Consider the following 25,282-nt stretch of genomic DNA (forward strand, 5'->3'; position numbering starts at 1 on the left):
TAGCAAAAAGACTGAAGGCATACACACACACACACACACACACACACACACACACACATTCTGACACACACAAGTCCGAGGACTAGCAATGAAGTTAAATTGAGGCTGATTGTATTCTCGGCGTAGACTTGTCTTTGTCCCTAAGCTCTGTCTAAATATTGAAGCAGATCGTGGTGAAAAGAGTCGGCTATCCGGAGGATTCAGCCCAATCTGCATATTCATCACAATTAATTAAGATTCATCTCTCTGCCATCATTTTTTGTCTTTCCTGCTTTATTTCTCGAGAGGCAACTACAAGACAATGCTAGGGCGGTGATCGGAATCAGTTATTAGGGGGGGTAGACGCGAGCAGATGTGCACACACACACACACCTTCCTTCCACATTTCATACTTGAGAATGATGCTGTCTGCATCAGATATGATGATGAGTGCTTCACAGGCAGTGTTCATCTCTCTATTGATACAAACTTCCAGTGCTTTCTCTCACTTTGTCTTATCCCTCTTTTGTCGGGGCCGACTGTGCATCGCGCCTCCGTCGAAGTGACTGAGAGCGGCTATTGTCTGGCGAGGCATACAAATGAACTGCTGCTCAACAGCCTTCTCGCAAGGCTAACCCTTTTAACTGCTCAAAGAAAAGGAGAAGAGGCGAGGGATGGCGTGAGGCCTCGGTGTGAGAAAGTAGTGAAAGTTAAGTTTTATGAAATCTGTCTGCATCGTGTGCTGAAGGTGCTAAAAGAAGCATGTTCCAATGAATTTATATACACACTAGTATCAAGGTTATGATCAGGTTTTTAAGTTTCCTTGAGACTTGAATATGCTAGGCAGCATGTAAACACCTTATCCAGGTCTCTGATTATTCTTTAAATGAGTCAAATGAGTGGCTCGATGTACAGGAGACAAAGACACACCTGTACATAATGTTAGATAATGTTAGAATCATGTATATAGGGAGATGTACAGTATAACCAGGTTTGTCACTGCACATATTAAGTACCAATATAATGAAATGCAGTTTAGTCTAAGCAGAAAGTGCAAGATGAAGATGAATTAATTTACAAAATGAACAATAAAAGACAGAAACGGAGTGTGTACAGTAACAATAAAGCAATATGTAGTGTATACAGAAATGAATGTAGCTATATGAACAAAACCAATATACAGTATGTACACTAAGGTAAATGTAACCATGATATGTTCCATATGAACAATGAGCTTGTATTTACAGTGTAACAGAAGCCATTAAGCGCTTTAAAAGCCAGGGTAAGACTGGGAAACTGGGATACTAGCGTCCATGTAAACATACTAATTTATCATCAGTAAATTAGCATTGGATCAGGAGATTGCCGGATGACAGTGGTTCCCAAATGTGTTGGCTTTAACATAACAATGTCCACCTATGACTCCATGTAAGAGCTAGGTTGCACAAGCAATTCAAGCAGAGTGTTTTTACTTTCTCAGATTTGTTACATTTGAAAAATTTAAAGCTGCCCTGTGGAATTTTCCTACAAACTAAAGTTATGTTTACATTCAGTATTTCTTGCCAAAACTCAGTGTGCACATCCTTGAGGTCTAGCAAACATGTCGAAAGCATTTCCTTCCTCAGAAAACATATGCAAAGTTGATTTTTTGAATATTTTAAAGCCAGCATTGTTTACATTTGTTGTTAACTTGCTAGCAGTCTTCTTTCTCACTGCCTCTGCGGTGACACTACGCTTCTTTGCACATTTCTGCCGCCGACTGAAAATCAGTGGAAAAGCGTGAAACCACCAACAGGACGGTGTATTGTGTCACCCGCCCGTTTGAGTTCATGCTTCATGCGTACGCTACAAACAAAGTGGGGACCCACTCGTAAAAACATTGCTCCATAGAGTTACTAGGGGTCATAAACTCCACAGGGTACCTTTAAGAGGACTCTGTGATGCTGGAGTGCTCATTGAAAATTAAAAAAAAAAAAAAACTGTTAAAGGAACCAAAGTATTAAAATTCTGAAATTTCGTCCTAATGATGGCAATAGATGAAAAGTCAGCTGGTTTTATCTGTACAAAACATCTCTGCATAAATTTTGTGGAATTCCATCCAAAAGGTGTTGAGATATTTCAGTCTGAACCACAGTGGTGGGAACGACAGCCTGACATTGCCATCCTTTTTTAACCACGCTAAAAAAGCAAAGATTTGAGAAAAGTTTGAAAACATAATTTTGCGTGACAGAACTGATGTTCTTTGTGGAATTATCACGACCCCTTAGAGAACACTGGGACATGGAAGTTAAGCTTTCAACATGTCTAGCAATGGAAGTGAGACGAAAAGGTGAAAAGTCTGTCTTTGTCTGACTTTGAACATATTTATCCTCTCTAGAGAAATGGAAAAGAAAACCTAATATGGTGCGACACCTGGAGAGTGTGACAAGCAGCAGTATTTTGAGCAACAGGCAGCAACACCAACTAAAGACCACGTTTTTTGGAAATGTGGTCTTTAGATTAAGAAACACTTGTACTAACAAAGCCATTGTTGAAAAGTAGAGACAATAGCCACAGCCATGGTCTTACTTGTGTACCTCTATAAATTCTACAATTTTGCCAATAATATATTGATTTTTGAAATGATGCAGGCATCTTGAAAAGGGTCTTGTTAAAAGGAAAAAAAGATTCTTGTGTCAGAATTTTGGGCTGGTGATGACTTTGCCATTTGGTACCCCGGGGTGATGAAAGTGTTGAAAGATCAGGGAAAAATAAGGTGGAAAAAGCGAGGGAGTGTGAGACAGATGACAGAAGTTGTCCATTAAGCGAGTGGCGCCGTCCTGGTGTGAATATTGCATTTCCATGTTTACCGCAATTACAGGCCTGTTCACTGGTTCACCTCCTGCAGAGGGTAAAAATGGAAGAGAGAGACACTCCTGTGAGATGTTGAGAATATCACCAACCCAGTCTGGGATGTGAGATATGGAGACACACACACACACACACACACACACACACACACACACTTTGTCTGGTGTCATCTTAAAATCTTGTTTCTCTTAAAGACAAGTGAAACATTTTGCCATTGAGATACTACAATTGAGTTTTTAGCATTTTCTTCCTTGAATCAAGTGACATTATCTTGACAGCATGGAAGTAAGGTAGAGGTGAAACAAATAAAACTATATCACCACAGGAGCTGTTTTTTTGTACAAGGAAAACAGACTCTTCAGACTCAAGCTTGGTGTCATCTGTGTCTGTCTGTCCATTGTAATGTAATTAGACTTTTGTTGCCTGTAGTTCAACACTCTTATCTCCACTTACTGAGTAACTGTTTAGAAAAAAATTTTGATTGACCTATCTGAGGAGCCGAGGATGTTAAATGTGTACCATCATTTCAGATTATCGCTCCAACTCATTTTTATACAGTAGCTTTCATGTAATTATCTTTTTAATTATCTTTGACCTTGCTTTCATGGCTGTTTCCTTACTTTTATCATTCCTACCTTGCTGTCACTGACTTTTTGCAGTTGGTTTTTCAAGGTAATTTTCAACTGCTTGTGAAAACATTGCGCAGCTGAATTTGCTATGTAATCACAGATTACTGTTGTTGTTGAGGCTGTGTCTTAGTAAGTTGTTAAGCCGTGTGCCTCTTGGTACGTAGCGGCACGGGCGGGGAAACCTGGTTAAATGAATGATAGTCAAACAGCAGCAGGCAGTTGAGATGCTGCTTTTACCATGAGCACAATGTGTTTGCCACCTGTCTGTCAGGTGTCAAGCAGATAACTTTACATCCAATATAATGTACGAACACATGGATGAACACCCTCGGACATCCAGTTACAGCTACTCAGTGTCCACATGCTCAAATGAAGGATGTTTGACTTCACATGTCAATAGGAAAGCTTTTGCATTTCATGTAATTACCCCTCGGGTCTAAAAGCAGAATGTGAAGCAACAAAGTCCTAATTGGTTCAGTCAAAACAACACAGGGGCGGATGTGGCAAACTCTGAGTAGTTCTTACTGTAAGATGTTTTCAGTTTGACATGACCAAAGCTGAAACCACATGTTGTCACTGGGAGCAACAAACAGGGCTTGTGCTGCGGTGATGTAGCCGGAGGCCGACCCAAGGGTGGAAGTAATGAATTTCAATTACTCTCCTCAACAGCACCCGACTGGCTTTTTTTTTTTTTTTTTGGTACCTTAAGTTTGTAATTTTGCTCCTAGGTATGTTTTGACCAAAGTATTTTTCTTTGCTATATTTCAAATTGCTTACAGGCTCTTCATAAATGCCATTAACTGACCAGCTGCAGTCATATTGAATCAATAGTGCTGATTCCAGTTTTGGTTGTTTATTCGGTTTATGATGTGGTTTTTACTGAACATCAGCTACTTGAAACGCAGCCCTGTTGTCCTTGTTGCATTGTGTGGTGAAGATTGACCTTGTATTCCCAAAATGCTATCTTTTCAGAAACTACACTGCCATGTTTTCAGATTAATAACAATGCAGTTGTGACTGTGTTCTGAAGGTTGTTAGGGTGTCCTCAACTGACAGAAAAAGCACATCATCCTTAAAGTAGAATCAAAACATAAAAATCAAGAGAATTACTGGTTTTCATTTGCCAAACATGATATAAAACAATATTTGTTTTGTGTAAAGAGAACATTCAAATGGGAACTTGTTGGAAATATATATGTAAAATACTGATATGTATTGAAGTTGGGATGTATTTATTTTTAAAAGCGGCTCAAGGCTACATTAGCCGCTACTAGCATAACACACCAGAATCTCCGACTGGACTTTCTGCGCTCATGTTGCATTGTGGTTAATGTAGGCGTCATGTTTTGACAAGGAAGGAGAAGGCATGGAATAAAATATATGATTTCTCTGGTTCTGCTGCATCGATTTTGATCTTTTTTTTTTTTTAAACGGTCCATCGTGAGTCCGACGATGTTACAGGAGTGCAATGCTAAATCAGTGGAGTACTTATTTAAGTATATTTCCAATAACTACATCTTACTCTGATACATTTTGAGGCCAATAAAGCATCACTTTTACAAGAGTGGGACATTGTGGAACTGTTTCCGGTGCTCTTTCCACCCCTGCTCACCAAATAACACTTGGAGGGCTCCAGCGTCACAGTGTGCTTCCAGTAAAGGAACCGGTGGTACCAGCCACTTTCCAGTTCACACACACACACACACACACACACACACACAGTGTCAAACCACAACACACTCGTTGCCAGGAAGGGGTCAAATTAATGGCTGACTTTGCAGCTCTCGGGCAGATGCTCAAACACACAAATACATACTTGCAGTCACACACACACACACAGAATCATTTCCATTCCATTTCTCCCCCTTCTCCACCCTTCCGCTCACTGCCACCCTCTGCTTTTTTTCCTTGTTCGCTCTCTAATTTGCATAATCTACTCACACATATATATACACACACACACACAAACTGACAGATGGCACCACTGGCTTCAGACAGTGCAGAGCGGGAATGTGAGGGGAATGGAGGGAAGAAGAGAATGTTCTGGTAAAATAAACACACATACACACACGCAATAATACCATAATTATCCTGGGCACTGGCCTTGGCACTAACCTGGGGAAAACCCTGATGTGCCAACTCACTGCACCCGGTGACCTAACAAAACCAGCAGGGGATGAACACACTGTCTCACACACACACACACACACACACACACACACATACATACATACACATACATACATATACCCATGCACAGGCTTATTTATGCAAAGACATGCATGCATACACAAAGTCAGTAGAGGAGAATGGAAATCTTGTGTACACAGACAAAATAAATGTATCAGCCTCATCCGTGCTTCTTAATCAATCTCAATCTTTCCTTTTCTCTTGTCGCTCTTTCGATCTATCGCTTTTTGTTTGACAGGGTGGTGATGGTAGTTAGAGCGTGTCTATGCTGTCGGGCTAAGTTATCCTCGTAAAGCTCTGGGCCTGATTATCTTGGGATGACTCATCCAGGGAGAGAGAGAGGTGAACTCAGTGCACAAGAACCCAACAACCAGGCCACTGGTTACATAGCTATAAACAGAGAGAGAGAGAGAAGTAAGAGAAGTGGGCCTTGAAAGGCATCAACCAGTGCAATCCCCATCCCGGCCATGTGAGAGCTCAACTAGAATGAGGACAAATCACAAGTTTTTGGCCACACCAGACACACAAGCAAACAGACAGACGTCTGTCATTTAACCTGCCTCAGCCTGATTAAGCTTGTTTATCATAGCTGTGCAAGATGGGCTCTCTGGCTATCGAGTGTCGGCGTTCCCGACGCGATTCTCACCAAGTGGTACATGTCAGGTCATATAATTAACTTGCTAATGTAGTCGGTAATCACAGAGAGAGAGGAAAATAAGAAAAACAACAGGCTGTCACGGACAGATCTGCAGCCGGCAGGCTTTGTTGACGCCACAAGAGCTGCGTTCGTCGGGATAAAGTTGCATAACATCTCCGGTGCCGCACAAAAGGGGGGATGACATTTAGTATCGGGCAGACGGGGGGTCTGGAGTGGCCACAAACACATGTTGACAGGCACACACATGCCTTCGCTCACACATTACCGCATATAAGCATCCACACTTTTTAGTAAACTTCCTCCGATTACATTTCGATTAACTTGCAGTATTTATAATAATTCTGGAGAATTTCCACTTTTACACACATACTATTTCCCATTCAAGCTCTCAGACCTCTATACACTCTCCCTTTAGCGAAGAGTCATAACTTCATTGGGTTTTGTGTACACTTCCTGCTCATGCACATGACACATTTCACAGCATTCATTGCATATATACTCACAAACATATGCAAACACCCACAAGAATGTGGAACCAACAGTCAAAGTTTCTCTTATTTAACTTTATAGGCTTGGAGTGTTTACAGTTCTGTGCTTTCCCTTCAATTTTTCAGCATTTTGGTTTTACTCAAATATAATTTCCCATAGGAACACTCTGATCAACTTATATTTTATGTAATATAAAAAAGATTTTTAGCTCTGTTTAAGCTGAATATTTCAGAGGCCTTCCAACAACTATGGACGTGAACATACACACACAAATCTGTTGAGCCTGATTGAACGGGACTGGGCGGCGTTCTCACAGCACTAACTGTCACCACAGTGAGAGGTCAAACAGAAACAGTAACACAGCTTATATAAGTCACAATAACAGGAGCAGGGGGGAGAGAGGGCAAGAGGGAGTGGGTGTGTGAACCTCTGTGTGTGCAGAAATAGATTTTCAGAGTAACAACTGATTTTCTGCTAGTTTGTTTCAATAATTGTCTCAATAATCATTGAAATCAGTAAACTATTACACCAAGAAACTCGTGTTGCTTTTCCACATCCTCATTACATATTTTTGTATCTCCAAAAAATAAAATGACTTACTTTAAACCTATATATCCTCTACTTTACTCTCCTGGGAATGTAACTAAATAAGGTTTAAAGTGAAACTGAATTTTGAATTCTCTTCACTTGTGTAAGGAAGTACAGACTGTAATGATCCTGCAGCTATTGTGCATATTTGAAGAGTATGTATGAGTAAGAGTATGTTTCCCATGGCAGCAGGTGAATGACATTTGAGAACCGGCATTGCTAGGAGACATGTTGTCAACCTTTGTGGTGCAATAATGACTGGAGCACGTCATAGCCCTGTATAGCCTACGAATGTTGAGACATTTTTTCAACAAGCCCACATAGCGTTTTTTATGTACCGTTGGTGATTTCTGCCATCGGCCCCTTTATAACATTCAACATTTGGGAGGACTAATCGTACCATGGCTAGTTAGCCTCGCTTGCTAGCATAGATTCCCACTAGATGATACCTTTCGTTTATGTTTTTTCAACACTTACTGAGTCACTGCTAGCTCCTACACACACACACACACACACACACACAATGTTGTGTTTCTCCCACATTACAGAAAGGAGGGGGGTCTAGCTAGCGTCAGCTGTCTCTCTTTCATGGGTCCACTTGTGGTGATGGCAATGAACCAAACTGTCAAAACTCAGGTAGTCCTGTAACCTCAGCAGTCTGTGCGATACTCTGTGATACGAATCACGACACTAAGCAACTAACATTCACAGACGTGGAGTAACGAAGGGAGTGCTGAAATCGCAGCTAACATGTAACAACATCGCTGTTGTGAAAGAAATTGACTAGGATGGACAGACAGGACATTCAAAATCTCCCCCACATTTGGGTTGCAGGAAAGGTGTTATAAATGGAAGAATAAAAAAAAAAAACAGAATCTGGAAAGTCCAAGACTGATTTAGAAAGACAGTTTACAGGGGAGGGGTGGAGAGTGTAATGTCACATCACAAGAGGACAGAAGGCGAGGAGAGAGGAGGAAGGGAGGGAGGGAGATTTTCTATAAGTAGAAGCTAAAGAGGTCAGAATGTTAGTTTCTGGGTCAGAGCGCATTAAACAAGCAGCCGCGTCCACAGCAACGTGGACAGGCTTCTTCCAAATGTGACCACACATTAAACACTTACTGCGAGCCATACAGATACTGCTCAGGGCGTCAACACAAAGTTGCCCTTTATTGTAATCCACAGCATAAAGGGACACACACAGACCTACATCTAAGAAGCCAGCAGCCAGCAGTGGGGTGTGTGCGCTGACTGGCACGAATGTTAACCTAAACTCTCATCAGTAATGGTCCCAGGAACACCGCTGAAGGCGTAAACATTGGGAGGTAACACATACAGGACATGGTATGGAATATATGACACGCGTTGTCAGCAGGGCATACCGCATTAATTATTTTATTTTCATGTCACGTTCCTATGGTTGGTCAGCCTGAGACTAGTCTGAGAAGCATGTTGGAACTTCAGTCATTGTTGCCATTCAGTCTTTGGTGGTAAAATTTAGCCCAACGGTACTGATGCTCAGTGGATGACAATCACGCAGGAAAGACTGACATATTGAAGGCTCTTGCCAAATCATCCTCTTTTGACATGAAACAAAGTGCTGTTGATGGTTTAAAGTGGTATTATAGAGATTAGAAGTATTGCCATACTATTAAGTTTTAACGACAGATTTTAAAAGAATGGTCAAAATCAAAGCTGAAAGAGGTCGAGATATCATGACTCATAGTCCACAGTGTGTGTTAAGCTCCAGTGCTGCAGTTCCTAATGATCCCTGTTAGTATTGCAGGCTTTGCATAAAAATATTGGTCTAAAGCCGGGATACTCGGGTGATGTCACTTCTCATACTTGACAAAGCTCCTCCAAGCATTATCCAACTGACATAATACAACTGTTTTCACAGAGTGACTAGCACTATCCATGACTAATAAACTGATCTTGATGTGTATAATTGGTGGAATTCCCCTTTAAAACTGCTTTAGGTTAAAGATACACAAACATCTCTGCCGTTTTATACAGAGAAGGATGTTAGGGGTAATCGTAGGTCGCAGAGGATTGATGCGTACACCTACCAAATCTCTGCATCAAGCATGTTGACTGGTTGATCCAACTAACTGTTGGGAGGTTGGTTCAAAACGGAGATGAACATACAAATATAAGAGGAACTGCCCCGCGAACGTCTCCAAACTACACCTGTGCACGTTCAGTCGCGTGCAGACCAGGGAAGCATGTTCCAGTGTTTAGGCAGTTCTTTAAAAAAATAAAAATAAATTCTTTCATGCTTAGTTGTAGTTTTGATTAGCCAGCCTTTGTAGCCTTTGCAGCTCTTGTGGCATCACTGTAGCCCACCTACAGTGGCTTATTAGAACTTGAATAACATTTGGGGAAATAAGAAACATCTACACTACCTCCAGCAGAGAGGATAACATTCTTTTTTTGTTATGAAACAGGCAAATAGTGATTTTTTTTTACATTCAAGCACTGGTTACTGCTGATTTAATGTGAGTAAACCAAAATTATAATGGAACAACTGCCTTTTGACAACTTCTGATTGACTGATTTCCATTAATTTGCAGAACTAAACATGCTACTTTCACCTAATCCATAAACAAAGCTCGGGGTAAAGAGCTATACAAAATCTGACTTGGGAAAAAAAGAGGAATAATCTTTAAGGGGCAAAGAATAGACCCAACTGAACTGAAAGCAGCCATTAGACAAAAGAGACAAGAGAGAGCAAGCGAAAGAGGCAAATATCTTTCCAATTATCAGCTCTGGAGCATGTTCTTAAGAGCAAGCTGAAAGGACAGGTTATTAAGCTTTAATGCGTCACAGCATAGGAACCATTCAAGGCCTTCTTCCTCATTAGACCTACCATCAGCCTCTCAGTGTGTGTATATGTGTGAGCACATGTAAGTATATGTTCATGGCTAAGCACCTCATACAACACTAAACACTTTAACACTAGTAATGAGAGGCTAGTCTGCTTACAGAGGGAATAATTGCAGATTTAGCCAACAAGAGCATTTTCATTCCCCTGTATAGATGGGATTAGCACTCATATAGAAAACAGGAGTCGCATTTTCCTAATAAAACCACTCAACAGGAGAGAAAATGCTGTTGGAACCATGCCCAAAGAGTGTATACAATATGTATGAAAGCATTGGAAAAATACTTGAGCAAAAGAGAAAAAAAAGATTTAATCACATTTTCTGGATGTAGCATTCTTTTCATGAAAAAAACTGATTTAAGACTGGAGGTAATGCATATAGAAAAACACTGCTGAGCAACAACGGTGCAACAATTCCTCATGGAATATGGGCATGATTTCTGACTTCCATTCCTTGCCTTTTTCTTTTCAAAGCCAACAAACAACATGATGAAAGTTCTGTGGATGATATATTGCCCTGGATGATGTCTGTGTATTAGTGGATTGATTCCACAAACAAAGCCTGAATTGATTCTCTTTATTGAAATCCACCACATAATCGCTGAGGGAATCCATCTGACCATAAAGCTTTCTTGCCTTCTATAAATAGGGATTTAAAAAAAAAATGGAATGGAAGTGGAGAGTGGAGAAAGGAAGAGGAAAAATGGGAGCCTCTCGGGGAAAGGAGGTACCATTCAACCTGGGAGGATGCAGAACTTAAACGATTTGCCGCGCATGAAGCCACTCGGCATGCTGGGACATTTCCGCAGCCAGGCACCGCCATATGAACACATTAGCAGGACAAAACACTGTCTAACATGCAGTCCAAGTCTCCAGGATCAATGAAGAAGTATTGGCTGTGGTGCTTCTGCTCAGTCAGCCACTAACTCTCCTTCTGTCCATTCCTGCATCCAGTGATCATCACCATGTGTGCACACTGTGGCCCGGAGTCTGATGAGGATGACTTTCCGTAGATGGGATGATTAATGCGCCTGCTCTAAGATGCTGAGTGAGATTGATGCTGCCCGCTATTCCTTCCATGCCTAATCTTTCATCCTTACAGTAAATATGACACAATGTCCATATGCACGTGAAAACAGCCTGATTACAAACAGCTTGCAAGCCCTCATCCCTTTTAATGATTACATCCAAAGGCATTCTCTCAGTCAAACGGCTGTTTCCCTTAATGAAATTAGCCGATCACACTATCTTCCTCCTCTGTGTGCAAGGTAAGGAGTTTCCACGGGGTCACTTGGCTAAGTAACCCTCGTTAAGCAACTCTAATGCAAATGAGATGCAAATCTGGCTAAAACGGAACACTGGTTAATTTGGCCTCCTGACATTGCAAACAGTCACGGGGGCATTCAATGCAAATTACATGCAAATGACAACTGATGGTCTTTCTCTCTATTGGCTTAAGGGTAGGAGCCTATAGGTTCGCATTCACATCTGGTTTTGTCTATGCAAATATTTGATGTATCCAAGTGGAACTCAAGAAAGTAAATACCCACTGGAGACAGGGGTGGAGGTTCACAACAGGTCAGGAGGCTGTCATCACAACAGCTGAAGCATTATACACCCACACCGCGCAGCCCAGTGCAAGAGAGGAAAAATACAGACCACAAACCAGAGAACAAGAGGGAAGTAGACATTACATTCCAACCGCTCCACATTTACCAAAGCTAGGACCCAGCTGTGTGTGATCCAGCCAACTCCTACATCATCTGGAGCCATGCCTCATATATTCACTTCTGAGAACAAGTCTCATAAAGCCCACATATAAATATGGCAATCTGGTCAGAGCCGTATTAACACTTGAGAGAGGGTGTATCTAAAGCCAATGCCCCCTGTGAAGAGGTAAAACCTTTGTACAGACAAGCCCCTAAAGACCATGTAAAGACTTTCTCTAACGCTCAGTGCATTCACTGACCTACGGTATGGATTCCTGCAGACAGGAGCAGTTCATTGATCCCTCTCCATTCTCTCTGAACAATCCACAGAGGTGGAAAGTAACTAGTGGCAGCTTCTGCTAAGCACATTATCAGAGGAACTACGGCTTTTCTTCTTTTTTCGTATATTTAAATCCTACACTTTCCTCATACTTTGAGCTCTATACCCACTCCAGTTTTACTGTTCCACGTTTAATTTGAGTGCTTCCTATTGCAGGTTCCACCTCCATGGAAGTCCACATTTCAACAGCAAATATGTAATGACAGGTTGCCAAGTCTGTCCCAATCCAAAGGAACCTCTGAATAATGCAGTCTTCTTTTGTATAAATTTGGAAGATACAACCAGGTTTTCAGTAAACCTACACTGGTCAAGTGTATCTATGAGGCTGAGGGAGGGAACATTATAGTGAATCCACTGTAAACTCCTTTGGGGATGAGGTGCTGTCTCAGCCTACTAGTCGTCAATTCTCTGAAGGCCACCGCATGAAGTGGTACAGCTAAAGAATGAGTCATGTGGACGCTACCTTAGATAACTTGTACTGAACTGTGTTTGTGTGTACTAAAAAGGAAAACTCCACAAACATTGGTCTCATGTGACCTCAATTATCTCCACAGAGTGTGCCAGAGTAAGGGAGTAATAAGATGATATGCTTTGAGAAAAAAATACTGAAGAAAAAACAAAACAAAAAAAACATTTTTATGGTTCTTTCAGAATTGTATTTGTGGGCTATCTATGCTTAAGGCTCGCTCACACCAGCATTTACAATGATGAAATGTAGCTGTGAAATCACCTAATTACAATGGAATCACTGCAATCAGTGGATTTGCAAATTTGCTCAGCTTTGGTGAACTATGACATGCCAATCCACATCGCTGATCGATAGCAAACCGTCTTTGACAGTGCTGACCTTTGAGGGAACAGAGAGTCCAAAATGGAGGAAGCTATCATAGCTTATTAGCGCTGCACCATTCATTTTTATTTAACCCTCCTGTTGAGAGTATAAACTGCTCCACAAAAGAGGAATGGTTTGCAAGTAGTTAAGAGACAGGATTTGATGGCACAAATATGTCTCCTGAATGAACGGTGTTAACTTATTGTCTCATTAGCGACCAAGCTAGCGCTTGCTAAATGAGCATGAGCATTTTTCCTGCTTCGGTAATTCTTTTCTGAATGAAATGGAGTACAGTCCTGAGAAGAAAATGCCAGGGGGATGCAAAAACCCAGAACAGAGAAAATAGAAAGAAGCTTGGAGAACTACTGTGACTGACTAAACCTAGCATGTTCTGTTCCCAGCTTGGGGATGTGTTAGCCATTAGCTCGCCAGCTATAATAGATCACCAACTAGCCCTGTGAGTAGTCCCTACATCACCAAGCCTTTAGCACTGTCTAGGCAAGGACGCATGGATGCTACTTTCTGGAGTGGCTGATCCTTTAAAGAGCAACATTTCTAAGGATTATTTTTGGACATTTTGCCTCAATTAGAGAGTTTGACAGTAAAGAGAGACAGGAAACATGGTGAGAGAGCAAAGGGGATGACATGCAGCAATGGTTACAAGACAGAAACGAACCGCAACCACGCGGCATGCACTTTTGACCATCAGGCCACATGGACGGCACACTTAAAGAGCAACTTAAGTAACACCCCATTTCAGCTTGAACACCCCCCTTTACATATTCAGAAATACATTCAAACCCAAAAAGCCCCACACCCATGGGAACCCCAAATGACACTCACTGCTCCCAACAGCCATGATCTGGAGGGCAGCAACATGCCATCTTTTTCTGGAAAAAGGCCAAGAACTGCTGTCGCTGGACTGGAAGCAGAATCAATTGACGGTATAATAAAATGACTGTACATACAGTTTACTAAAAAAAGTATGTAACTAAATGTAACTGAAGAAGCTGCTCTTCTACTGTATATCCCAGTCCATCAGTGCTGATCAGGCCACAGGTTTGCACTGAAACATCTACTGTTTAGACTGCAGTTACTTCTGTATAGGATACTAAAGAGGCGGAGGTGTGCCTGCAGGTGCTTTTTACATGTAGCGTCATCTGTTTATCTCTCCCATTATATCCAGAGGCCCTCTTAGTCAGCCTGCAAAGCAAACTAGCACACCTATCTCTTTGGTATACTCTGCACACCATGAGCTATGGGTGATGAATCAAACTACTCCTGTCCTGCTCTCTCACTATTCATTTCATTCATAAACCCAAAATATTGTTAAGGCAGCCGGTTGGCTAGGAGCGTGCTACGCAATAAGACGGCGTGCTCTGAGTAGCCAATGAGAGGCAAGTAGTACGCTCTCTTGCTTGCTTTCATGCTCCCTCTTTAACCCTCTCTCATTTTTTGTTCTCTCTCTCTTTCTCTCTCTCTCACACTCCCTGCCTCAGTGCATTACAGCAGTCAAAACAACAGTCTGGCTCAAGAGAACGCAGTGTAGAAAACAAGCGCTATATTTTAGGGAAAGGGGACAGCTGGCCAAGACTATCAACCTACACTTTCACAGTGGATTGCACTTGCTCCGAGTCACTCCTAAACCCCCTGAGGGGCTGAGTCTTAAGTGGTGACTTAGTACTATCTCGCCCTTTAAGCACAGCCATCTGTGTATTTTGTCCAGCGCTTTAAAACAACCTACTGTACGTCATTTGCTTGTAGGTGACAGGGAAAAGCACTCTAAAAATGAAACTTAACTGACCGATTGATCGGCTGATTGACAGGTATATTGACTGATCTTTAACGCAGCCTACTTGAGATGGGAGGGGGCTGACGTCAGGCCTAATTCAATATGACCCAATTCAATATTCACTTTGGGGGTGTTTTTCATGTGCAAATCTTTGTGGCACAGAGAGGACGAAAAAAAAACAACAGAGATGCACATGAATCAATAATAGCAGTGATCCAGTGACTCTCCATGAACTCAAAGTGTGTGCGCAGATGTTTGTGGGGAAACGGGTTCACAGGGTTTAAGTGGGGTTTTCAGGTACAACACTGCCATCTTTGGACAGGTCTGTGTGCTGCAGGCTCCCAACAGATTACATCATCATGTTGAGGGCACTGATGTGTTTTTCTAAGATGCTGTGGCTCAGACAAAGAGAACCAGGGACAGTTGTATTCTACACAGGAAAGAAATATCGGAGAAAGTTTAAAAGGAGTGCATGTGGGCGTATACAGTAAAGGGCACATCAGATGTTTTAAGTTCAGACGCTTTTTTCTTTTTATTTTACACAGCTGAAGAATCATCCACATGACTTCAAAAACAAAAAACAATCTGATTTGATCAATCGTCAATTAAGAATAACTGGCATCTGGGCTAATGACTACATTCTCAAAGAACCAGTCTTCTGCTGGAAAATATAGGTACAGATCTCATCTTTACTATTGTGTCAAAGTTTTTTTTTGTCTGGGCAGGGAATGTTAAGAAATTTGAATCAGAGTAATATGTACTTACTCAAATTATATTATTTCATAAATATAAATAGAAAAATATATTCAAGATAATTTGTCAAAACTATCCTACCTACCTGACAGTCAATCTAGTCACCAGTGTCTTGTTATGTATCTATGTGCAGTAAATAGCCTAAAGGAATAGTAATCAGGTCAGCAGAGCCAATGATGTCAGTCAAACCTGGGTTCTCTATTTTTCTGTTTAATAGGTTGCATGCGTACTGACACAATTTCTTAATGTAACTTTCGTAAAAAGCATTTTTCCTTCAGTAGGTAGACTTGATCTTCTATTACAAAATGAAATTCATCAGCAGCATCGCGTAAAAAGTTCAGACTTCACTGAAGAGGCCAAACTGTCACATGACCGTGTCGGCAAGTGTCTGTCCTGCTGGAGCCCTAGGAGGTGATGTTTTGTAGCTGAAACAAAACCCTACACATGGGCGTTCAATGTGAGCAGCCCATTTTTTTCTTCTTAAACATTTCCATTGCCATGTTTTGACATGGCAGCCAGATTTCCACTGAGTTTAGGTATCTCAACTCATTTCCACTTGATGCCAAATTCATCAAAGTAAATTCCCAGAAATAGATGGGTTACGCTTTGTCACATAGTTTCAAAACATCACAGCCCTGATTATGGCAGGGATTCTGTAGGATCACACTGCCTCCTAGTGTCTCCATATATATTGCAATAGTCAGCTAGATTTAACTGTGAGTAAAAGCTATATAAGGACACTTGGAAATGTTATTAACAAAGTGAGACTTAGTACTGCATAGTGGACTGAGTGAATACCCAAATGAAGTGAAAGAGGAAACGTCAAGCTGCTACTTCTTGGCAAGAGTTTGGGATCCAAACAGACACCAGCACATATTAGGAGCAAAACAAAGCAAAACAACTCACCTCTTCTAGCTATAACATCCAGTCAAGTCAAATGCTTTGGACACATTCATGTAGCAGTGGTTCAACTGCACCTGTATGGATCAGGAAGGTTATACTAATTTAAAAAAAACAAAATAGAGTACTCATCGGTTAGTAACTAGAATTAAGTACCATAATCCATTGGATTAGTCAATCCCATTTCCAGTTGCTTTAAGATTACTATGTGCAGGTAAACCAACGTCTAGTTAATAAACAAATGAATCATTATCATTTCAAATTAGTCAAGCATGAGACCATGAAAAACAATTTTTTCCAACATGTATAAACTGTCGCCATTATCATCAAAAGCTCATTTGATAGTGACTTACTTATTGACTTATTTCAGTAGTCACATTCATCGGCCACCGAACAATATTATTACAAAGATGCTGCAAGTCATTACAATAACTCAAAACAGTATTCAGTTAGTTAAATAAATTCATACAAAATTAACCAATTCTACAATTGTTTTTTTTTTTAAATAATCAATTAATAAATTTGCCTGTTCAATGTATAACGTAAAAAAAAAACATTAAAGAAACGTTTCCTTTGCTTGGTGGAATAATGTTATTTTATTCGCTGCTTTCCAGGCTAAGTAAGAAAAGTCCTAATTTTGATGCCGATCACGATTTAACACTGACCATTTCAGCAAGTAAACTCCTTTTTTTTTTTTAACTAAGCAAAGCAATCCCACAACCTTATCACTCAGCCAATCACATCTGATGAAAACAATGCTAGATAAACCCTGTTAACGAACACACACTTTATTTTTTTTTTTCAAATATCTTTCCAACATCTCCATACCACACCAAATGCTTCCATTTATTACTGCTTGATAAAAGTACTTACTTTCGCCAGAACTAAGAATATGAGCTGCATAAAAGCCATTTAGTCCTAAAGGTACAAAAAGGTGCATAAGGCTCAAATTTGGTACATAGTATTTGTTACACCAAGTGGTCTGTCAAGTAAGTAAGAAGCTGAGGGGTCATTGAATACAACAGGTAAAGCCATGACATTAAGGACAGGAGATTTTTTAAAAACACCATCTCAAGTCTAGATTAGACCTTAGACCACACATTTAAAAATGCTCACGGTTTTCATAGATTCATTTTTCCAGTAACAATACTCCTCCAACCACAATAGGACCATACTGGGGTAGATGGTCATTCTTAAAACAGCTCAGATTTCAACAGTTGTTAGCAGTTCCTCGTAGTGGATTTTATTTGCTATAAAGAGCAAAAATCTCAGAAACTGTCAGGCTGTATTTCAGGTCTGAGACTGCCCACATTTGGTTTTGAGAAGAAACGATAAGAACAAATGAGTGAGAGAAACAAAGTTATCACTGCTATTCATTTAAGAGTTTTACAGTTTTCTAAACACTGCCTTTTGAGAGCACTCAGTCTTCTGCACTCATAAGAAGCTCAATGGAGCATTGCAAGTTTTCAGTTTGATGGCAAACACCTGCACATGTCCTTAATATACACCCACCTAAATTGACACTATCAGAGTTGTGCTCACCTGATACGGATTGTCACACTGTAAATTTCTTTGCGATCGAGGACATGTTTTTATATGGAAACGCTAAAAGTTTTTCAACGTGAAGAAAAGGTAAGCCAGTGCTTTCAGTTGTTCGGTGTGTTGTCAGTAGACAATTCCATGCCTCTAAACAGTGACGCAGGTGAAGACAGGCTGCGTTACAGTACCTGCACAACCTACTGGCCTAGATGTTGGGCAACTTAAACAGGAACATGATGACTTGATCAGGAGAGCTGCAAGATGTTTCCCTAATAATCAACAAGTATTGTAACAATCTAGACAAACCACTCCCAACAACAGAGGAATTTAAAAAATGGTTAAATGTCAAACTTTGGGAAACTCCATTAAAGTTTTGCATGATCACAATGTCAATGTGATTATAAATTTCAGTGTATCCAATGTCAGTTCATTCAGACAGTCATTCAGTCATGCCGGGCCGCCAACTCAGTTTTTAGTGCCACAACAAACCCTAGCCTCATGTAACCTTACTTAAAAATGATTCCAAGGAATTCCACAGTGAGGTATACAGATTTTATATTTGCAAAAAAGACAGGAATAAGATACCCCGAGTTTAGGTATTGGAATCGGTATCAGGTGAGAAACAGTTGGATCAGTGCATCCCTTATAGCAGAGCCAACACATGACATGTGGGTTCTTTGCATTTTTAATGCTTTTAATCAACACCTCTTAATGTGAAATAGGTGTCTAAATCATTAAGCTTTGTTGTGAAGGCTCCTTTGTGATCACGATACAAAATGCCATCCATGTCTTTCCAGACCATCACTACAGGATGTCGTGACATTAATGGTCAAGAATAAGTCCTCTGTTGAGACAGCAAGGCTCTGAGATTAGAGAAGGACACTTAGGAAGGACACACAGAAATGTAACAGATTAAAGATCGGAGACAAAGTGTTTTGTCTAACAACATGCATGTCAGTGTAAGTCCTAAAGACAACAAGAAAGCCATAAAAAGATCTCACTTTCTTTCGAAATACACAGCTATTCCAAGACCAATCCAATGTGATGCTTTTGGGTAACCTCCTCCACATAATGGAGTGTCAGGTAATCCCAGTCACATCGTCCAGGATAGGCAGACATCAAAAAAAAAAAAAAAAAAAAAAAAAAAAAAAAAAAAAAAAAAAAAAAAACAACTCACTTTCAAATCAGTACTTTCTTCTTTTATTGCGTCCGCTTGATATCCTTTTTGTGGGAAGATGGCCACTGCCTCCAAAATTATTGTATTTCCAAAACAAAAGCTGTTTAGAGGGGCATATCCAGGGGCAATTGGTCCAGGTCAACAGCGGAGAAGAGGTCAGTGATGCCCTCATCCTCAGCGAGGCTCAGGACATACTCCTCCCCATCAAGAGAGAAGGCCAGAGGTGGAGAGAGGGTGACAAAGCTCTGTTGATCTTCAGAGGGGGGTTGGGGGGAGGTGGGGGTGACGGTAGCTGGTGATGAGCGTTGTCTCTGCTCGGACAGCGGGTTGGAGATACTATTGTTTCCAGAAGTACAATTAGCATTGTCTGGAAAGACAATGGGAGTGTGGATAAGGAGAAGAAAAAAAGATGAGCGATGAAAGTTTAAAAAGCAAAATGGAGCCAACAATCTACAAGTAAGGTCAGGGTTCTAAAGTTCCTGTATGGGAAAAAGCCCATGGGTAGTTACCTCCTTCTCTGTGGCAACAAAGTACCATTTTGCAAGAAGACCATGGGATCTTTAAAGTGTAAGACTCACCTTTGGAAGACACCTGGACGAAGGACGGGTAAGGCAAGAGGGGGGCGGAGCCGTTCCCATTGGCAGATGAGTTTAAGTGGCCGCCATTGGCCACAGAGCTGTCTGTGGCTTCCATAGGGATGGGGTCATCAGAGCAGAGGAACGCCTCAATGGGCCCCTGTGTGCTGCTGAGGTGGACCTGGAGGCTCTGGGTACAGGGGAAGTAGACGGAGTGCTTTTACAAAATGGTCTCTGAATATGAACTGAAAGCAGACACTTACAGGAAACAGTGTCTTGAGAGGATGTAGCAAGAGAATGATTTAAATTTTAGCCAATAAATGCACCGGTAAACCCAAAGCAATTAACCATCCTGTTGTTTGACTAGGGTTTCAAGTCAGAATATTGACTTGCATTACAAAAAAAAAAAGATGTAATTAACTAATTATGTTGAGAAATGTACCTCTTCTGGGTGTGGCACTTCCAGTTTTGTCTCTGCAGGGGCTTTGATCACGATCACAGTCTGTTCTTTCAAACTGGGAATCCTTTGGACGTCCTCGTAAGTCAAATACGCAAATGTGATCCTCAGTGTTAAGAAATATAATCAAACTAGACTGGTGTTTGTGTACAGATGGGGATGCACTCAACGACTAAAGCCCAAACTCACATCATAAGCGACACAATCTTCTGTCCAATCCACACTAAAACAAAAACGTTGTTGGTTTGGATTGGCCGTTAGACTCAATCATCAACCATTCTGTTCACATAGCTTTTCACTGAAGCTGAAATTAGAATCAAAGGATATCTCCGACTGTGACTGTTCTCACACATCTGGTGAACCTGCCTCGTACAGCTTTGGATCATCTCGTCCAGCGTCCTCTCCTCCTCAACGAGAGCCTTCAGCTGCTGATCTATGTGCACGTTCACCTGGCCGCCCCTGTGCCCACACATCCGAGCAGCAATACAGGATTAACACCACAACAAACACCCCTTAACGCATCAAACGAAAACTCACACTTTACTGGTCATGAGGGAATTAAGAATGAGACAAAAAATAAGAACTGAGAAAAACAATAACGCGAACTGTATATATTAGTTTTCAACAAAAACATACCAACAAAGCTAAACCAGCCATAATGTGCATATATGCGCTGCACAACAAGCTCCTTTCCGAAACGCACACTAGTCTGCTACATCCACTCATACTTACAACCACTCAACGCAGTTTTTAGACTTCTTCTTGATGAGTTGGATCCCTTCCAGGACATTGGTGACGTCGTAGACACGTCTCTTAGGGGCATTGAGCTGCTGGGCGACTAGGTTTAGGTCCAACACCCCGTCAGCGGAGCACCTCAGCAGCTCCGCAAACCTCTGCGTCAAGAAGCCGAGCGAGGTGTCATAGCGCGACTTCTCGAACAGGATCTTGTGTGCTATGGGATTGGGGGTGGGAGCTGGAAAAAACGGTTGAGAATTTAGGAATTTGTGAGGATTCATTTAAAGATTCTTTCATGATTCCTATATCTGTTCTGATATGTCACATTGTAGCGTGCTAATTCTGATTTTATCTCTTCAAACATTTGCCGTTCTTCTGTTGCCTCTGAGCAGAACAAGGAGTGGGTGACATGCACCACCTTACACAATAATACAATCTAACATAATAAAAATGATCTCACGGTTTCAATGCCAAATGTGATTAGACACTATTTCATCATCATGAATAACCTAATTTCATTTTGAACTGGATACTTTGAGTGAGAATATGGTGTAGTTTGTGTGTTCTATTCAGGTACAGTGTGTCGTCAAAGTGTCACAGAGCAGCAGAGAGTTTGGAGGATAGACTTTAGGAAGAGTTATGAAAATGAATAGCAGAATCATAATCCAGCAGCCCATCAAGAAGACCAATGTTTCACTGGCAATGTGGCTCTCACAGGAGGAAGAAAGAAGAACGTGCGTATGGGGAACCTCTCGAAGGTGACGTGAAGAACAGAACCAGGTTCTCCAGAAAGGCAGAGCAGACTAAAAGCAACTTTGGAAATCTTACTACAGACTACAAGTATTTCAAAAACAACCCTGAAAAGTGGTGCTGGATATAAAGAACCAAGGGAATTTTGAGCTGCTGGACACAAACCAGCTCACCAGCCCATTAAACTTCGTCACCACCATTTTTGAGAATGTGTGTGAGACCCCAGCAAACGCCACTTACGGCACTTGACTTGATTATGCGTTTATTTGCTTACAGACTGTCTGAACAAAATGTGTCAACTGGTTACATAATGGTCTGACAGTTTGACACGAAAGACTGTAGAAGCACAGGCTGGTATCTACCACTTTTCTTGCCCAGCACTGGAACACTGGCTGTTGAAAACAGCTTACACGTCATCACAGTACAAAGTCTTACTCTTTCCTCCAGTGTGAGATAGAGAGGCCATTGGCTTCTTGGCTTTGGCAGTCCTGCCACCATGCTGAAGGTCCTGAGAGTTACTGGCTTCCAGCTCCAGCCTTCTCTTTGCCTGAGTGAGAGAAAGCACCATGTACATCTAAAATGCTTGGTAGTACAATATCATGCAACTTAGGCTTTTAGTTTGCAATTATCTCATAGAATCCTGTGGCTCACAGGGCAGCCATTTTGGGCAATAATACAGTATAAACGTGTCATGACCCCACTCCATTCACGTGTGACTTAAGCTGCATGTAATTAGAAGCAATGAATGTGTCTCTACGTGTAATATACGTGTCCATCTTGTCATCAGGAGCTGGTTAGTCATCGTTATAGAGGATTGTCATGACCTGGGGGTTGGAACAGAGGCTAGCTTCCCTCACCAGTGTGTTTTAGCTAGTTGGAGCAACATCTCCCCATCCCCCTCCCATGCTCACCCAAGGCCTACACTGTAGTTTGCTTCTGGCAATAATGAACACATTACAGTTTACAGTTACCTCCTTACCAATGTATCCCCACAGAAACGCGTTTGTTAAGAAGCGCTGTCAGTTAATGCGGCACTCGAAGACCAAAGTGTGCAAAAGTACGTCCCAACAAGGCGCGGTGTGATACCTCAACCCAAGGTAAAACAAGCGTAAAGTCGCCGGAAATACACAAACATAGCCGAAGCCTCACAAATTCACCTTCAAAATAAAAGAAAGTCAAGTAAATGTTATTTATATAGTCCAATATCACAAATTTGCCTCAAGGGGCTTTACAATCTCTACACCATATGACACCCTCTGTCTTTAGACCGTCGATTCGGATAAGAAAAAACTTCCCAAACCCTTTAACTGGGGAAAAAATGGAAGAAACTTTAGGAAGAGCAACAAGGCAGAGATCCCTCTCCCAGGACAGACAGACATGCAATAGATGTCTAAAATCAGAATCAGAAATACTTTATTGATCCCGGAGGGGAAACTCTTTCCTTACAGCTGCTCACTGTCACGTCAGTGCACACAGGAATAGAAGGAATATAGGTTCTAAACAAATCAAAATATAATACACTATAATACAGGTAAGATAAATTAAGTACAAAGTGGATATAAGTATAAATGCTAAAATAAGTGTAAGTGCCAAAGTGGATTTAGAGGTTGATAAGTATGTATGATATAATACAATGTAATAATATAAGTAATAAGTAATAGTGCAATAATGAGTACTGTCAAGTTAAGTGTAGTTTATTAAGATGATTATGAGACGGTGGATATTGCACAGCAGTAATAGAAGTATGAATAAATATCAATATATTAAACTGAAAACAGATAATATTGCACAGGAATATTAAACAGAGAATATTGCACAATTATTTAAAGTATTACAGTGATGTTAATGATCCAATGTCCAGTTTAGTGACTTAGGGTCATATAGACTGACACGTAGAGGGAGGAGTTAAAGAGTTTGATGGCCACAGGCAGGAATGACTTCCTGTGGTGCTTTTCGGGGGGATGAGTCTTCCCTCTCCCCAAAGCATGCGCATAAAGCATACTTGTCCTTTATCACACGGCATATTTATATCTATAGCATAAAACTCAAAGACAGTTTTATTTTTGTTTTATTTTAAAGGAGCACACTGTTGTTTCTCAGTAGCCCAAAGTGTATCTGTGAGACATTTTTCCAACAAAAACAACTTCCACATTAAATGTTATGCTTTCATTAAGAGCTGCATTTCACACATTAATTTTACATGCCCTGTTCTACGTGTCAAGCCCACTAATACAAAATGACTACACGTATTATTAACTTTCCACTGCATTAAACTTCGATCGTTGAAACAAAAGCAGTAGCTGTTTTTATTACCTGTCAGTTTACTTTGAATGACAATTTGCCTTTATTCTGAAGACAAATGTAGCGCTTCCGTTAACAACCACGGTAACCTTTGCGTGCTTGACGGAGCTAACTAAAGTTGGTTTTCGATTTACCAATGGTGATAACGCCACCGAGAAAATACATTGTCCTCTCAAATGTGACCTCGAGGCTAATTCGACAAACCACACAGGTAGCTAGTTATAGGTTACCAAGCACACAACATAATTTGAAAAATAAATAAATAAATAAATAATGAAAATGAACCTATCGATGAACAAACTCGGATAAGTAAACTCTTCCAGTTGTGTTGTGAAGCCAAAGTGTCTATATATTTTTTTACCGTAACATTAACCGTTAGAATCCAGATGAAATGGATGATGTTATGTGTAAATAAACAGTAACCCTACTAATCATAAAGAGTTAATGCGGTAAGGGATTTTACCCAGCGACCACCTGGCATATCGGCATTCAATGTCCTATCTATCGTGAGCGCCCCACAAATGTTGCAACTGGTTAATTTAACTTTACGTACCTGAACTCGTTCGGGCTTCCATTTCCGCTCTGTCCCGGTTGTTGAGGGTCCGGAGGGGGTATGACGCACTTGAGACCGTCAGTCGGCTCGGAGGACCGGACTTTCACAGCCCTGCACTAACAGGACGAAGGGCTGATGGTCCGTACGCACGAGCTACTCTCGGAACACCCCGCGTTACTATCAGCAGCGCCCTCTGAGCACGAGGAAACCCCTTTTCTCATCTTGTCCCGTATTGACTACTGTCACTCTCATTTCTACCGCGTGTACAATATATATCGAGCCGTATCCATCTCTGTCTAATTAAATTATGTCCATTAATAACGCAGATAAATATAATTTTAGGTGAGAGTTATTGCTGATACTGAACGAGGAGATATTCTACGCGCGAAACTCAGATTCCCCGGGGCCGGTTTAAACCACATTTGCATGTAAATTACTATTGGCCATCGCTGTGTACGCAGCACCGTGTACGTCTGACGCAGCTGTAGCTGACCAATGGCTGCAGAGCCCTGCAACAAAGTAGATTCTAAGTAACAATGTTACCTTATGTGCTGCATTTCTGTTTTTATGATTTAATTAACATTTTACAATGCATTTAATGAACT

At 41.1% G+C, this 25,282-nt stretch overlaps 1 protein-coding gene across 6 annotated transcripts; it reads right to left on the reverse strand.

The window, feature by feature from the left end:
• Positions 1 to 1,922: 1,922 nt before the first annotated feature.
• On the reverse strand, positions 1,923 to 25,075 carry e2f3 (E2F transcription factor 3). Of its 6 annotated transcripts, XR_006375305.1 has the most exons (9): positions 22,581 to 22,689; positions 22,259 to 22,370; positions 21,071 to 21,311; positions 20,666 to 20,797; positions 20,324 to 20,438; positions 19,885 to 20,071; positions 19,307 to 19,673; positions 16,597 to 16,667; positions 1,923 to 2,860 (listed from the first exon to the last, which is right to left on the reverse strand). XR_006375305.1 is itself a non-coding variant. In XM_044172503.1 (7 exons), the coding sequence occupies exons 2-7, from the start codon at positions 22,287 to 22,289 to the stop codon at positions 19,411 to 19,413; spliced, it is 969 nt and encodes a 322-aa protein (XP_044028438.1). In that variant the 5' UTR covers positions 22,290 to 22,370; positions 24,678 to 25,075; the 3' UTR covers positions 17,363 to 19,410. The 6 variants fall into 6 exon arrangements, 4 of the variants coding, with proteins under 4 accessions (XP_044028438.1, XP_044028439.1, XP_044028437.1 ...); XR_006375306.1 differs by lacking the exon at positions 16,597 to 16,667; XM_044172503.1 differs by lacking the exons at positions 1,923 to 2,860; positions 16,597 to 16,667; positions 22,581 to 22,689 and adding an exon at positions 24,678 to 25,075 and having other exon boundaries at positions 17,363 to 19,673.
• Positions 25,076 to 25,282: the final 207 nt, after the last annotated feature.

This window comes from Siniperca chuatsi, linkage group LG17 (genome assembly GCF_020085105.1).
Source record: "Siniperca chuatsi isolate FFG_IHB_CAS linkage group LG17, ASM2008510v1, whole genome shotgun sequence".
NCBI classification, from domain to species: Eukaryota; Metazoa; Chordata; class Actinopteri; order Centrarchiformes; family Sinipercidae; genus Siniperca; species Siniperca chuatsi.